The sequence below is a fragment of the Neodiprion pinetum genome, chromosome 2 (genome assembly GCF_021155775.2).
Source record: "Neodiprion pinetum isolate iyNeoPine1 chromosome 2, iyNeoPine1.2, whole genome shotgun sequence".
Classification (NCBI taxonomy): Eukaryota; Metazoa; Arthropoda; class Insecta; order Hymenoptera; family Diprionidae; genus Neodiprion; species Neodiprion pinetum.
In genome coordinates this window covers 32,270,991-32,285,361 of record NC_060233.1, presented here as the reverse complement: position 1 = coordinate 32,285,361, position 14,371 = coordinate 32,270,991, and the positions used below count along the sequence as shown (strand labels likewise).

Genomic DNA, 14,371 nt, shown 5'->3' with positions numbered 1-14,371 from the left:
ATGGATTTGAAAGGCTGATGTACGACAAAAATTAGAATTTTTCTAATTAGCAATCTAGTCGAAAAATGTAAGCAACCGTCGAGTCCATTTTTCAAATCGTGAAAAAGAAAATACGATAGAAAGTATCAAGAACAAACGGCACATTACGAAGCTGGGAATTTGTTTGCTCTGACAAAGTGTAAACCGAAGCGACGAACGAGTCCATTACATCACTGCTGAATGGTAACACAACCTTTGACAAGTCACCCACGCACATCTTTGCATACAGACACACACACACACGCGACTATTATAATCTACAGCGACTAAGAATAATCCGTGGTAGCTTTGGTGATACAGGGAATACAACGTTACAAGTAATTCACAGTATGCGTTGAGATGAAATGTATATAAGAAAAATTACATTAGCGTACGGATTAAGCAATTAGTTGCACGCATTTGAAATCGAGGGGAAAAATAATACATTTGTTGCCACAACATGTAAGGCAATAAAAATTTTTGCAAATTGAGTAGTAAGCTTGACTGTCCGCATACTTGGAAAAGCCTTGAGCCAGAACTGCAGAATTGTTGCCGATAGGGATGCAAAACTTTCCTTTCTATTTCGCGATGTTGCTTAAACATGAATTTGTGTTGTATATGTATATATATAAGTGTGAATGCCGAGGTTTTGACCGTATGCATTTTGATTCCAGGTCTGCGAAGACTCAGCGACGCAAAAATGCAACTGCACCGGGATTAAGGGAGACCTCGGCGCACCAGGAATCCCAGGATTCGTAGGGCTCGAGGGACCACCAGGGGAAACAGGAGTCGAAGGACCGCCGGGTCCCAAGGGGGAGAAGGGAGCCGAGGGCGAGTACGGAAGCACTGGTGAAAAGGGAAACCGGGTAAGTATGCACATGTGCAGTTTGGAATGCATCGAGCAGCCTCCTCGCGGTTCCCTCACCTCCGAAAAATTTTCGCTAGTCGTACTCAAACAAACCGGCTCGACGTTGTCAGGCCGAAAGAAAACGTTCTCCGCACAAGCCTCGGCTGCTGCAGGAGTCTTTTGCTGAAATTTAAGACGCGGCTGGGATGACGTCAGGTCTGAAATATCCGAAACCTCGAACTGCGACAGTTAAAGTTCATCTGCGTGTATGGCATTGCAATTATTTAGTTTTTTTACTTTTTTCACACCGCGTTGCACGCGGCTGGCTTCGACGATCGCACCATTATAACTTGCTATTGCGTAACGATTTTTAACGACAGTACCGCGAGCTCGCAGGATTATTGCTGCGAGATGTGATTCTGGATATGTCGGAGCGCAGGAGGAACTCGGAATCGACATTTCGTTCGAGGTTATCGGAGAACGTAGCGATCAAAGACCGAATTTCTTGATTTCCATCCGCAGAGTATAAATCATACTTGAGAATGTGTATCGTATAATTTTTAATAATGTAACGAACGCAGCATCGCATCGTGCGAGCGGAGGATAATTTATTGCGAAGATTACGTCACGCGACCTTTTATCTTTTCTCCGAACACTGCAGCTCATGCACGGTATATTTATAATTACAAGAATATCGCAGCTGCCCGACAATGCAGTCGAGATGTTCACGTTATACGCATGCATAAAATTGATTGCGGCTCTTCAATTACCGTAGGAGTCAGAATGGCACAATTCCACCCGTTTTGGGTTAAGCGTCTACAGTAGGCGTTCGTTGTAAGTAATTCTATTCTACATTATGTACATCTTCACTGCCGCCTGCTTATAGCGGTATAATCGCCTCTCTGGTGCGCTCGCCTAGCACTACACGTTTGACATTGATCTTTGCCTGATTAATTAAGAACAGTTTGCTCTGTTTGATTGCGGCAGCTCATTTTCTACGAGAACAGCGATACGAATACCCCGCAATAACAGTTTCGCGCACGCGACGTGTATGACCAATCGCAATAAATTATGCAATTGTCATTCCTGGCGTTGGAATCCTCGTGTTTGAGAACAAGTTCGTATACAACGATTCCGTAGAGTCTCTGCTCAATCTTTTTCAATCAAACCCAGAACCCACGGTGAGACTCTGGTAAATGTACATCAGCTGTTTGCTTCCTGTACGGAGGGAAAGGATTATTTGAGTCGAGTGATATTCGTACCTGATTCAACTAAATGCTATAGTCGAATGTACCGAACACAATGCTTATTTAACTCAACAAAATACTTTTGTGGGACGAAATACTCGCGACGACTTAATGTATAATGAAAGCAAGCCTTTGAATGATCAGACTCGACTATCACTTTATTCAAGATGACACGGCGCGAGTTCCTTGCAATAATGTGAAATTTGTTGCGAAAAAATGTGTGATTGAAATGATTAAAAAATTAATGGAACGTACCTCAATCATTTTGTTTTAAAAATATGAAATTGTTGTACAAAAATAAATTCAGCTTGTTTTAATTCATGTTTCGTTAAGTCAAGAGTTCAACGGTTGAAAAAGGTGATGAAATTTGTTCTAACAAAAATCTTTTTTGCATATAAACTGAACTGTTATTCAAACGTACAAAATGTATTCTCCAGATGACGTCACTTATAATTTTGCTGACTCCAAATTTTGTAGGATCTGCCTGATATTTAATGAGTAAAACTTGAAAACTAACCGTTGTATAGATAGAAGTATAAAATTAAACGTGTCAATAGTTTTTGATTATTTGTAGTCAACATCAATGTCGATCTCTCGGATCTCTTGATATTACGCTTTTTTCGTTTGTGTTAGGTCTGATGACAATTTTGTCTCACGTTATCCGTTTCTGAATTTCGAGCCAACTATCCGGTTTTCTAACTATCTCTAAAGCTATTTCGGTAGGAAGAAATTTCACCGCCTAGTGGCCGTTTATAGTATTAGTATACTGATTATTACGATCAATATATTCTGTACTTGTTTCAAAGCACGCGTTGTTTCTTTTACCTCGTGAACAAATCAGTGCAACTGAATCAATCAGTTACGCCACACAAGCTCGAGTTAGAACAACGAAGTGTGGCACTCAATTGATGTAAATTTTTCATTGGCTAGATTCATGTGCTTATTTTATTTCAAGTATCTAATTGTTTCTGTCATCGAACATGCGACTTGGAGGAACAATAAATAAACTTCAAATAAAATATTCAGCTGACTCAATTTCGGAAACAGATCGGATGGTTCAATCGAATCGATGCTTCACTCGAGCCCGACACGAACGGCTTTTGTTGAATCAAGATATTCGATTCACTAAATAATTTTGACAAACTATGACTGAAGTCATCGTATTTGGAACAAATAAGGGATACTAGATTGAAGCGAATGGACTCCAACAAAATCTATTTTGTTCTTTCATGAATTCTTTTCCCTCCGAATGTTTCTCAACCCTTTTCTTCCTACACGATGTTAAATGCTGTAACATTTGTTCAAAACGAACTTCCTCGATAAGTAGTTTCTCTACATGTATACTTAGATTGTTCATGTGTATTATACGGGCGGAAAGATAGATACGCATGCGGATGTGATGACGAAGAACAACCGTGATTAAACGTTTCTGAAAGTTTTAATTGCGTCGTGGAGGGATCATGTATGTATTGGTAATGCAGTTGGGGTGTTGTAAAGCTTAATTCTTCCGCCTGGATAAAAAAAGTTAGGGTTAATATGAGCGAAAGTAGAAACTTCCTGAAACTCATTTTGACACACGCCCCATCGGCGTTTCAGAAATATAGGAGTGCGCGAGGATTGAGTAATGGCTATAGATATTTCAAAAAAATAACCCGGTTCTCACGGAAATCAGTATTCCGAAGCTGCACGGTTGGCGTTTATTGTCACAGTCTCTAACTCCTCAGAAAATAAATTTTCCTAACTTGTTCCAATAAAAAAGTTCGCTAGTCATACAATTTTAGATACTTACTATTCTAAATATACATGCAACCTGAAAATTGGTAACTGGTGGTAAAAACGAAATTAAATTTCAGAGGCTCTCAGTTGAAATCAGTGATCTTTTGTTGTCAATATGCTTAAAAGTATTACTTTTATTCGGAAAACAGTTAAACCTATGACTGCAGTCAGAATTATCCTGTATGCTGACTCCATTCAGTAGTACAGAAAAGACTTGTTAAGTGCGCTTTAAAATAGGCGCGAGAAACCGTTTGAATGATATTTGCGCATCTTGATTTGTCGGCTGTATCATCGTGACGAGAGCTGGACATTTTCCGTCACGATGCAATCTGCAGGGGTGTGGGTGGGTTCGATATCTGAACACGAGATGTATTTCCCGAGAATTATTCAACGGAATCGGTGCGTCGTTGTAGCAAGTGGGATGCAGGCCACACGACCCTAGTTCCCTCGATAACGGACTTCCCATTGACAACTAGATCGCGGCGTGCAACTGTGCAGACAGGATGTGAAATGTATGTCTTACTATCTCGTGGTGTATCACTATAAACTACACTACGCTGTCCAGCGAGATATGACTACGGTACGTACGTAAAAAATGGCGTACGTGAAGGGACCGAGATGAGCGAATGAGCTCCAAAAATAGGTTTACCCTACTTTTTCATGTCCGTCCGACAGTGCGCCATCTTTTTCCTCAAGTTACATCTTGGATTTTAGTTTGATTAACGGAGCTCTTACCACTCGAGCTGAGTCTAAACAAAGAGTAATAAATATATTTACAACATTGCACACCTGCATCAGTAAATTTATCACAGTCTATTTCGTCTGGAGCTTCTTTTTTGCTCCCCCAGGCTGTTCTATACAATAAATTTATCCCCACATACGAAGCTTTATTGTTCAATATTTATGAATATTATTTATTTTTTCGAGAACCTCATTTCTCCTGAGATTTGTTCTCCTACATATACACGTATGTTGGTTAAAAACTTTCAACCTTACACTACGCCACTGCAAGGATGTCTCGAGATGAATTCCTCCCTAGTGCAACGGCTCCGTTTCTGTAACCGAAGAACTCCAAGAAGCTTGTGCAAAAATTCAAACACAAGTTTAAAACTTTGCTGACGTTACGGATCCCGCATCACGATACACTTAGACCTGCAGATATCTTAACGACAAGAGTTCTTCGCTGAAGACTAAGCAAGGTTGTATCAACATTGTTGGGTATTTAGGTCTGGCGATGCAGGGTGACGCTCATAAATAGAGCATCCAGTCGTTGTAACTGTAAAATAATTATTATCCATGTACCGGTTACGATATGTTAAGAAAAATGATGAAGATTTAGCGACTGCAAATTCCCGTGAGAAGATTTATCCAGACTGAGTTAATTTTTTGCGAGAACATCTCCGAAGCTCGCCCATGCGGTCACCGCAGTGTTCGTGGAATTCAAATATATCGGGTGATTCATGATTTTTCACCAAAAGTTGAATACAAACACTGTAGAAAAAAAACTTATGGTCAGATAATTACGACAATAATAAATTGCATAAAGATAACGAAGAAAAAATTATTTCCACGCCAATTTCGTGGTTAATCAACTTGCATAAAAATGATTTTACAAAATCACAGAAAATAATTTCTTTCGCCTTTGCACCCGTAGAGATTATGCGAGACATCGTGAAGTACAAAAGGTACCAACGTTGAGTATCGTCAGATCGGTTTGACCAATAAATAAAAAACGACGAATATGTCAGAAAGGTCTCGGATTATGCTGCAACGACACGAGTCTCTTGTAAAAAACTTTCTCTCCATATAGGGACCAATTTAACCCGCCTACGTGTCGATCTGCTAATTTCACGTATAGACAACATATGTCAAGTCCTTCAAGGATCCTGAAACACCGCACTCCGCACGGTGCAAGCTTCCAAATAAAGAGAATTTTAAAACAGTAATTTACCAAAGTGAAATCATTACTGAAGAGAAAAGAAATCATACGTGAAATTACGATGCGATCTTAGGCGTCGATGTGTGCCTGATAAATAATAAGATTTTGATAATTCGCTTGCAGCCCATCGTTGTATACCTGTGAAGCAAAATGCGTTTACATTCAAGTAAATAGATGTAAACTAAACACCCTGTGCATATATTTCTGCAGCTCCATTACTTCGCCGAGTTGTGGGAAGATAAATCTTGCAGGGATTGTTTAACCGGGAGAACCCTCCTCCTCTTTCCTCCAACCCGCGTTTCCTTTCTGACTCTTTGACAAACTGGAAGTAAGAAAACTCGCTGACACGTGCTAAGCATCGGATGTAGCAGGCCCTCCACATCTACCGTTGACCGCTTGCGAACTTCTCAACCTTTGCGCGGATAAACTGCGAAGAGGCAACCGTGCGAGCCACATGTTATTTTTCCACCTATCGAAGGCCCAAAATATTGGAGATTCTGCGTCATACATTGAAAATACAAAGAAAGTCTATATACCATAATTAAGAAGGTCAAAATTTTCTCAGTATCGTTGAGCAATTTTTATCAAATTTAAATCTTATACAAGTATTTCATCTGGGCTGTAACGAGAAAACAAAGCATGAAAGAAGAGAGAGAAGGTAGAAAAACACAAAGAACAAAAAAACTAGGGTGAAAAATATGCATAATGTATACGTACGATAGGCGCGGGTAAAACGACGGAGTCTGGGCACAAGAATGAATTTTTTTTTACGATTATTTGCGAACTCTTCAACATCTTCGGCACAACCGGTTTCAGTGGTCCAGGTGCTTTCGGCTCTTTGGACCTCCCGAAAGGCACTCAGTCAAACTGAACTTGTTTTATTCGTGTAATTAATCTTTAACATTGCCCTCCCCATCGACCAGATTTGCCGTTATTATGTACGACACTGCAGCGTATGCATAACGTGAGACTTCCGGAGCTTTGGCGACACGCGATTGATAATCTTAAAAAATATTCAGGGCATTGGTATATTTATTTTAACAACTTGAAGTAAAAAACTTTCGATTTCATAAAATATTACACACATATCTAAGAACTACAGAGAAGAATCATTCCTCAATGTATACATGTAAAATTCGCACGTGGATGTGCGTAAATACCGACCAGTGTATCCGACAAGTACATTCCGAAATTAAAATATGCTGTACTTAGCGTTAATCTTAACTTGAAAGACTTATCTTCCTTATTTCGGCTCTACTTGTCTATAAAACTAGGTGAGGGGACTGCGGAGATTCTAAAAAACAAGCGGTAAAATGAATACAATTAAGATATTTATAAATTCTCATCTGTTCAGGGCGACAATGGACTACCAGGATTTATTGGTATCTCTGGAATCTCTGTAAGTATACATTTAGATTTGCATCTAACGTATCAACACTCGCAGATAGTTAAGCAGCTACAAAGTAAATATACCGATTGACAAGCAGATCGTGCAAGATCATGAAACACTGTTCGTACGTTGCTGAACAAGTATAAGTACATCAAACAAAATGACAGACCTTTTTTAATTCCAATTCAACAGGGAAAGCCCGGTGCTCCAGGTGTGAGGGGTCCGGATGGTCTCGACGGATGCAATGGAACTGACGGAATAGCCGGAGCTCCCGGCAGGTCGGGTATACAGGGTTTACTAGGTGAGCCAGGTCCTATCGGGGACCGAGGATTTCCCGGAGAACCTGGCGATGGTGGAATTAATTCAGTTGGAGTAAAGGGGGAACGAGGAACTCCTGGATACGACGGAAGTCAGGTAATCTTGTGCGAAATAAGGGATGGCGGGGCATGATGGGGACATTAAGCTTTGTGCATAAGTGAAACACATTATTTTTACAATTTAAGTACCATGTCAATTAGATATATGATCATTTACGGCATTCACGTTTGAATCAATTTTCATTGAAAATATTATAAAAATTTTGCACACTTCACATACATCCGTTGGATCCTGAAACAAGAGGTATTCAATTTTAGTACAGTGACATACAGACAAATGGGTACAAATGCGCGGTATCTTTGTATTGGTCTACGAATATGGGATGAGGTAAGATGGGATACCGTTCAACGCTACAACTATATCATATTGATATAAACATTTTCTATCGTTACGATTTTTTGAAGACCAGTCATTTTGACTGGATTTGGTAGAAATAGCATCGGCTTAACTTCGGTAGTTCTAGTTTTAACCAGTATCGACTCATCTTGCCCCAGTAGCTCATGCAAAAATAAAATAAACAAAAATTGTGACAGGAATATGAGCTGTGATTAAAAATTATGCTCTCACTTGCTGGTGCACTAATTTCAGCTGACATTAACACCTGTATTCAAATTATTATGTTACAATATTATACCAATGTCACGCAACTATTTAGATGGAAAATTAGAGCAGAAGCGACGAATTTTCGTTTTTTTGCCTAGCGGCGAAAAAGCGTCCTTCATCTATAATGCAACTCGGGTGGCTGGCGGCCGGTGAAAGACACTAAACGTCGTTTGTACTCTCGTTAATTGATGTTATGACACCTGTCCCGTCTTGCCCCCGTCACCGTTTTACCCCGCCCGCCCTTGCTGAAGAGCACCCAACAAAAATTGCATTATACAATGAATGCATAGATTAGCTAATTGTTTTTCAAAACTCTTCACCCGATAACAAACACACTTCTTCCTGTTCAGGGACATACAGGATTTCAAGGTCTTCCTGGAAGTTTAGGAGCCCCAGGAGAGACCGGAGACACTGTAAGTATATATACGGTTATTGTTGTTGTAAGCGTTGGGACTTTGTTATACATTTTTTTAAATCAGGGATACATGGGAGAGCCTGGACTTCCGGGACTTCAGGGTGATCGTGGAGAAGACCGTTGGGGGGTTAAGGGTACCCAGGGAGAAACAGGTGACACCGGTGACCAAGGTGAACCAGATAATCAACTGATCAGACCTGTGACCGACGTATTACAGCCAGGTGCTACCGGAGCGACCGGTGCTAAAGGGGATCGTGGAGATCGTGGACCGAAGGGAGTGCTTGGTTGGAAAGGACACGTTGTAAGTCTTTACCCCTGAGATGAACTGAACAGTACATGTATCCGAAAGACAGTGAAGAAGCTTCCATATTCTGTAGCTGCTCTGGACTCACTGCATTGCGTATGAAATAACGGGTTGTTAAACTATCATTTTTTATCGGCACAAAAAAGCGTCCGCAACAGTCGGTGATACGCGAGAAATAAATATTTCAGGGTCGACCTGGAATCATAGGTCTAAAAGGATTGAAAGGTCATCGAGGTTTTCAAGGCTCGAGAGGAAAGCAGGGGATCGTGGGCACGCTAGGACAGCCTGGGGAGAAAGGTTCAAAGGGCGCACCTGGATTCGAGGGTAGTCCTGGAACTGATGGCTCCAAAGTATGTCTTACCAAATGAAACAGAGGAAAATATCTACACTTGTATTTTGCTGACAATGAATTGAATACCTCTGTATTGCTTCTGCGCAGGGTGAACAAGGTGAACTTGGTAACGCTGGTCCTCCAGGAAAACAGGGTCCCGAAGGACCCCGTGGACTTTACATCCCAGATCTGGACGAAATAATTCAGGGAAGCGTTGGAAAACCAGGAGAAACCGGTCAGTTTAATTTGTAAGAAATATTCATGGACACTGTCCTTGGCCTGATGCCTTTGATGGTCTTGCGTGAATATACTCGATGAGCTAGTAGGGTAATAAGCTCAATAATATAAGCAAACTTTTAACACTTACGTGATCGTAAATAGTTGTCTTCGTGCGAGTCCAAGAGAAAAATAACGATGAACTTCTTTTTTATTTCTTACGCATGACTATCGACGACCGCGTAACGTGTTCCCGTTCACGTCATCCTCTTTTCTTCGTTTAAAGTGTGTCGTGTGATGCTCAGTTACCGGGATATTTCAATTTCTAAACTTGCCCCTATGCTCAACTAGCCTCGCCCTACCTTGAAATACGACTTCTTCCAGGTCCGCCTGGTCGGAAGGGAGATCCAGGATTATTCGGGTTGCCCGGAAATGTCGGATACATCGGGTTGCCAGGTCCACCAGGACCTCCAGGTCCGCCTGGTCTGCCTGGACCAAAGGGTAAATCTGTCAGAGGAGACCCTGGTGATGACGGTAAGCAATGAATCAGTTTCTCTCATTTTTTACGTCACATCCGTAAGTATGTTCATTAACCGGTTGACTGGTACGAATTTCTTTCAGTTTTCGTGCCAAGATTGGTGACAGTCACAGACAACCGACCAAATTAGACCAAAATTAGTATCCGGGACTTTTTTGGGTCCCTGATTTCATTTCAGAACTTATTTTTTGAATTTGCCTGCTCCTGAGAGTTAAAATAGGGATGACACAGGGTCAATTTTCAATTTTATTGTGAATCTTGTTTTATTCAAATTCGAAATTTGGTGTACCTGTAGGGGTTTTTGGGGTTTTCAATTCCAATGCAAAAGTTATTCCCTGAATCTGCCACCCCCTGAGGGCGAAAATAGGGGTGAGCCGAATTAAATATTTAGTTTTATTATGAATTTTTTCTTGCTATATTCAAGTTCGACTTTTGGTATACCTGGAGGGGTTTCAAGTATAGCCGTCACCATTTTGGATCCTCCATTTTGCAATTCTTCTATTCTGATAACGGATTCATCATTAGTAACCCCAAAAACCGCCGAGTAAGAATTTTCAAAAGACTTATTCCACTTCTTGATTTTTTGGTACGAAGGTGCTGAGGCCTGGTCGTAATTACCGGTATTTGAAGCCACCATTTTGAATCCCTCATATCGAGTTTTCCAATTCTACTTTCGAATTCGGATTTAGGGGCCCCCAATACGGTAGTGTACGAATTTTCGTCCAAATCGATCGAGAAATTAGTTATTAAAAAATATGCATATATGCATCATTACCAGCCAACCGGTTAAATGCAAAACGATATTGACTGTTTTTAGGAGCTCCGGGAGTAAGGGGAAATATCGGACCGACCGGTTTTCCTGGACCTCAAGGAATAATGGGAGCAAAAGGCTTTCAAGGTGAGACGATCGTCGGCCCGCCCGGTGAGCCTGGATCACGTGGCATAGATGGTTATTGGGGATTCGCTGGTGATCGCGGTGAAGATGGTGCTCAAGGTAATTCAAAAATACAGTCAGCACCTTTACAAACGTATATACTCATCGTAATTGCTTTACAATAACCACAGCTACTCGCGCTAATATTTTTCTATCAACCCAGGACCGAAGGGATCCCCTGGAAGAGGTGTGCCTACAAAAGGACCTCAGGGAGAAGTTGGACCACCAGGACCACCTGGTCCCCCAGGAGTGGACGGTCGACCAGGCCCCACAGGATTAACGGGACAGAAAGGATTGCGAGGAGATGATTGTGGCATCTGCAAACCAGGTAAAAACTATTAATTTCTGACTATTTGTATTAACTTGTACGTACAAATCACAAAAATTTAGGTAGCATCAATGGTCCAATCATTGAGGGGGTTCCTCACCCAATAGTGTTGTATAACGTTCACGATTTTCAAAAATTGTATGGGTTGCGGAGTAAGGAAGGGAAAAAAATTGGGCAGATCGGGTTTAGAAATAGGCAATGTCAGCTTCGATTTAAAAAAAAAAGTTATATCGTAACATGAAAATTGTAGCTGCTACGGCTACCGAAGTTATGGTGTGCATAAAACACCGTTGAAAACGGTAACCATGTTTTCAGCCAAACGAAGTATCTGAAAAAGAAAAACCAAAGATCACTTTAAAGGCTAAATAGATGAATCCCTCTATCCTCCTGTGGAATCGATTTTCAAAGAAACGAAATTTAGTAGAGATATGAACTTTTTTTAATTGGTAAGTCACATTATCTGGATTTTCAGCAGTGGCTTCAGTTGCATGTGTTGAACGGACAAACGTTCACGCAAACAAAAAAAATTATTTTCGAAACTAAGAAACTCCCTTAACGTATTTTGATATGACAGGTATCCCTGGCGCAAAAGGTGAACGAGGAGAGTCGGGCACGGATGCTTTCCAAGGCCCACCAGGACCTCCCGGTTTACCTGGACCTCGAGGATACGACGGACCTGCTGGTCGTCCTGGTCCGATGGGACCAAAGGGACTCCGGGGTATGCCTGGTCGTTCTGGGCTCGCAGGTATCCAAGGACCAAAGGGGGAAAAGGGAAAAATAATTTGGCCGGTCGAATCTTTAATGAGAAGCCCGCCTGGCGAACCAGGATTCAAAGGTTTCCGTGGTGAGGAAGGTCCTCCAGGGCCACGGGGCTATCCCGGTATCCCAGGTGACCATGGGCCGACCGGATTTAAAGGAGATAAGGTAAATAAAAATAAAATAGTAGTATAGTAGTATCTATTATAGATCATTAAAATCATAGTAAAGATCATTTTAAATCATTGTAAAAATAAACTCTACCATAGGTAGTATTACACATTTAGATGAAAGACCATTTTTGTAGAGCGTTCAATTTTCTATAAATATCGACTTTGCGTTTGGTTAAACGATCTATTGTTGATAAGATATGACCATTTTTATACGATACCAAATTCAAAATGAAAAACTATGATGAGCATAATCTTCCCGTTAATATTAAGAGCTCATACTTGGTGAGTACTTTCTAGAGGTACCTAGGAACTAGTTTTCGTGTGTCGGTTCCAAAAAAAAAAAAATACTTGATTTTTTTGACCCACCCTAAGTCTGGGCATGGATATGCATAGTTAAATTTGGAGCACAGCTGGTTGAATCATGGATGACGATAATATTTGCTAGCGAGTCTGACTTGTATAAAGACTTTCAGAGCTTGAAAATTGACTCTTCGGCTCAGGAACGAGACCTCGATTCCATCAGTAGGACTTTGGATTTGGAACTGTGGATAATGGGCATTACAGGCAATTCTTAAATCACGTTGGTGCAATTGGGCTTTGTATTTGTCTAGAAAAAACAGTTTATATGTCTCCATCGATCAGAGTCTAGAGTTTCAAGGTCTGATTTTTAAGAAGGTGGAAAGCGTCTTCAAAATCAGCCCTCGAAATGTCGCCGTCTTTTCCACGGTCTCTTTTCCTCGTTACATATTCTCTGATGTCGTAATCTGAGCCAGCTTCATCTCTGGTGAATGTGAATGCTCCTGGTTTTCTGCCAGGTTTATTTTTTATTGGAGATGGTGAAATTTGAGCACTCTCCATAGCTTCAGACTTTTGACTTGTTTCAGCAATTGTAATTCGAGGGGGATTAGCAAGCTAATATATTTTGTACATCTACTGCACAGACCATTCAAACCTGAAATCATTTAATTTTTTCTCCGTAATATTCAGCTGATATCTCATGCACAGGCTTACACTTTTTATTATTAGGGATTAGTTGTTGAAAATTAACAATGAAAATAGTTTAGAAATTAGTTTTAAAGATTTACTTGTTGGCCAACATTTTTTTAAATACTAGAGCACCTTACAGATACGTGTTTAAAGTACAGTCATACTTTCTAGCTGTAATGAAAAATTAAATATACGATTTCAGTACTTAACTATTTTACTTTATTCGAATCAGGGTGACTACGGTGATGCAGGAAGACCGGGGCGGAACGGTGTGAACGGTTGGGATGGTTTACCGGGTGCCAAAGGTGACGATGTGCTAATTCCGAAAGAATATCTCGTGGGTGATCCGGGACGTCCCGGAGAGCCCGGTATACCAGGAGATCAAGGAAACATGGGACTTCGAGGACCGCCGGGATTGTCGGACCCTCGCCAAATCACAGATAGACTCAGAGGAGATCGCGGTCCGAAGGGAATGCCTGGCGATGCAGGTACGTAGTTAATCCTTTGAAGCATACATTTTTCTTTGCAGTCAAATTCCATGAAACTGGGTACGCAAGGGGTTTCCGGGGTCGCTGAAAACGAATCCAACGTCAGAATTTCAAAATTCAAAATGACGGATCCAATACCCAGTGAACACGTTCATATAAATTTGATGGCAACATGGTGTCATTCAATACCATGCTTTACATAAGATATGACTCATTATTTCACACATAGAAAGAATATCGATTTGATGTCAACATGATCCTCCTGAAGTCAATTTGACATAACGCTGACGTAATAAGAACGGTTAATATTTTTATTCGTAACTATATCTTTAATGTGACCTTGTGGTGACATATACCTAGCATCCTCCGGAAATAATGTAGTGGAATGGAACACATATTTACACCTTACACAACAATATCACGCGATACAAGACACTTGAAACTTCAACTTAGTACAATACATTACTCAGATCTACTTTACACTTATGACTCAATTGTAGTAATACATAACAGAATTATTTGGTAACTTCTATACGTATGTATATACTAAACTTGAAATGTTGCAACAGCTACGAAAAAGGATACCATGGATAAAAACGAATCCGACGTCAGAATTACAAAAATGTGATATGAGGAATGGATTCAATGCGTTTTGCACAAAATGCTTGAATGTATCTCGCTGTTTGCCGCTGTTGTCCGGACT

The 14,371-nt window shown here is 40.7% G+C and overlaps 1 protein-coding gene across 1 annotated transcript in view; it reads left to right on the top strand.

Annotated features, from left to right (window-relative positions):
• LOC124211506 (collagen alpha-5(IV) chain) overlaps positions 1–14,371 on the top strand; it is a 30,574-nt gene that overhangs the window by 7,156 nt on the left and 9,047 nt on the right. The window contains exons 2-13 of the mRNA XM_046610619.2: positions 693–884; positions 7,182–7,226; positions 7,410–7,631; positions 8,549–8,611; positions 8,678–8,914; positions 9,106–9,267; positions 9,357–9,483; positions 9,849–9,998; positions 10,820–10,996; positions 11,100–11,264; positions 11,839–12,188; positions 13,413–13,668. Of these exons, the coding sequence (XP_046466575.1) occupies positions 693–884; positions 7,182–7,226; positions 7,410–7,631; positions 8,549–8,611; positions 8,678–8,914; positions 9,106–9,267; positions 9,357–9,483; positions 9,849–9,998; positions 10,820–10,996; positions 11,100–11,264; positions 11,839–12,188; positions 13,413–13,668 (2,146 nt within the window). The remainder of the gene's footprint in view (positions 1–692; positions 885–7,181; positions 7,227–7,409; positions 7,632–8,548; positions 8,612–8,677; positions 8,915–9,105; positions 9,268–9,356; positions 9,484–9,848; positions 9,999–10,819; positions 10,997–11,099; positions 11,265–11,838; positions 12,189–13,412; positions 13,669–14,371) is intronic.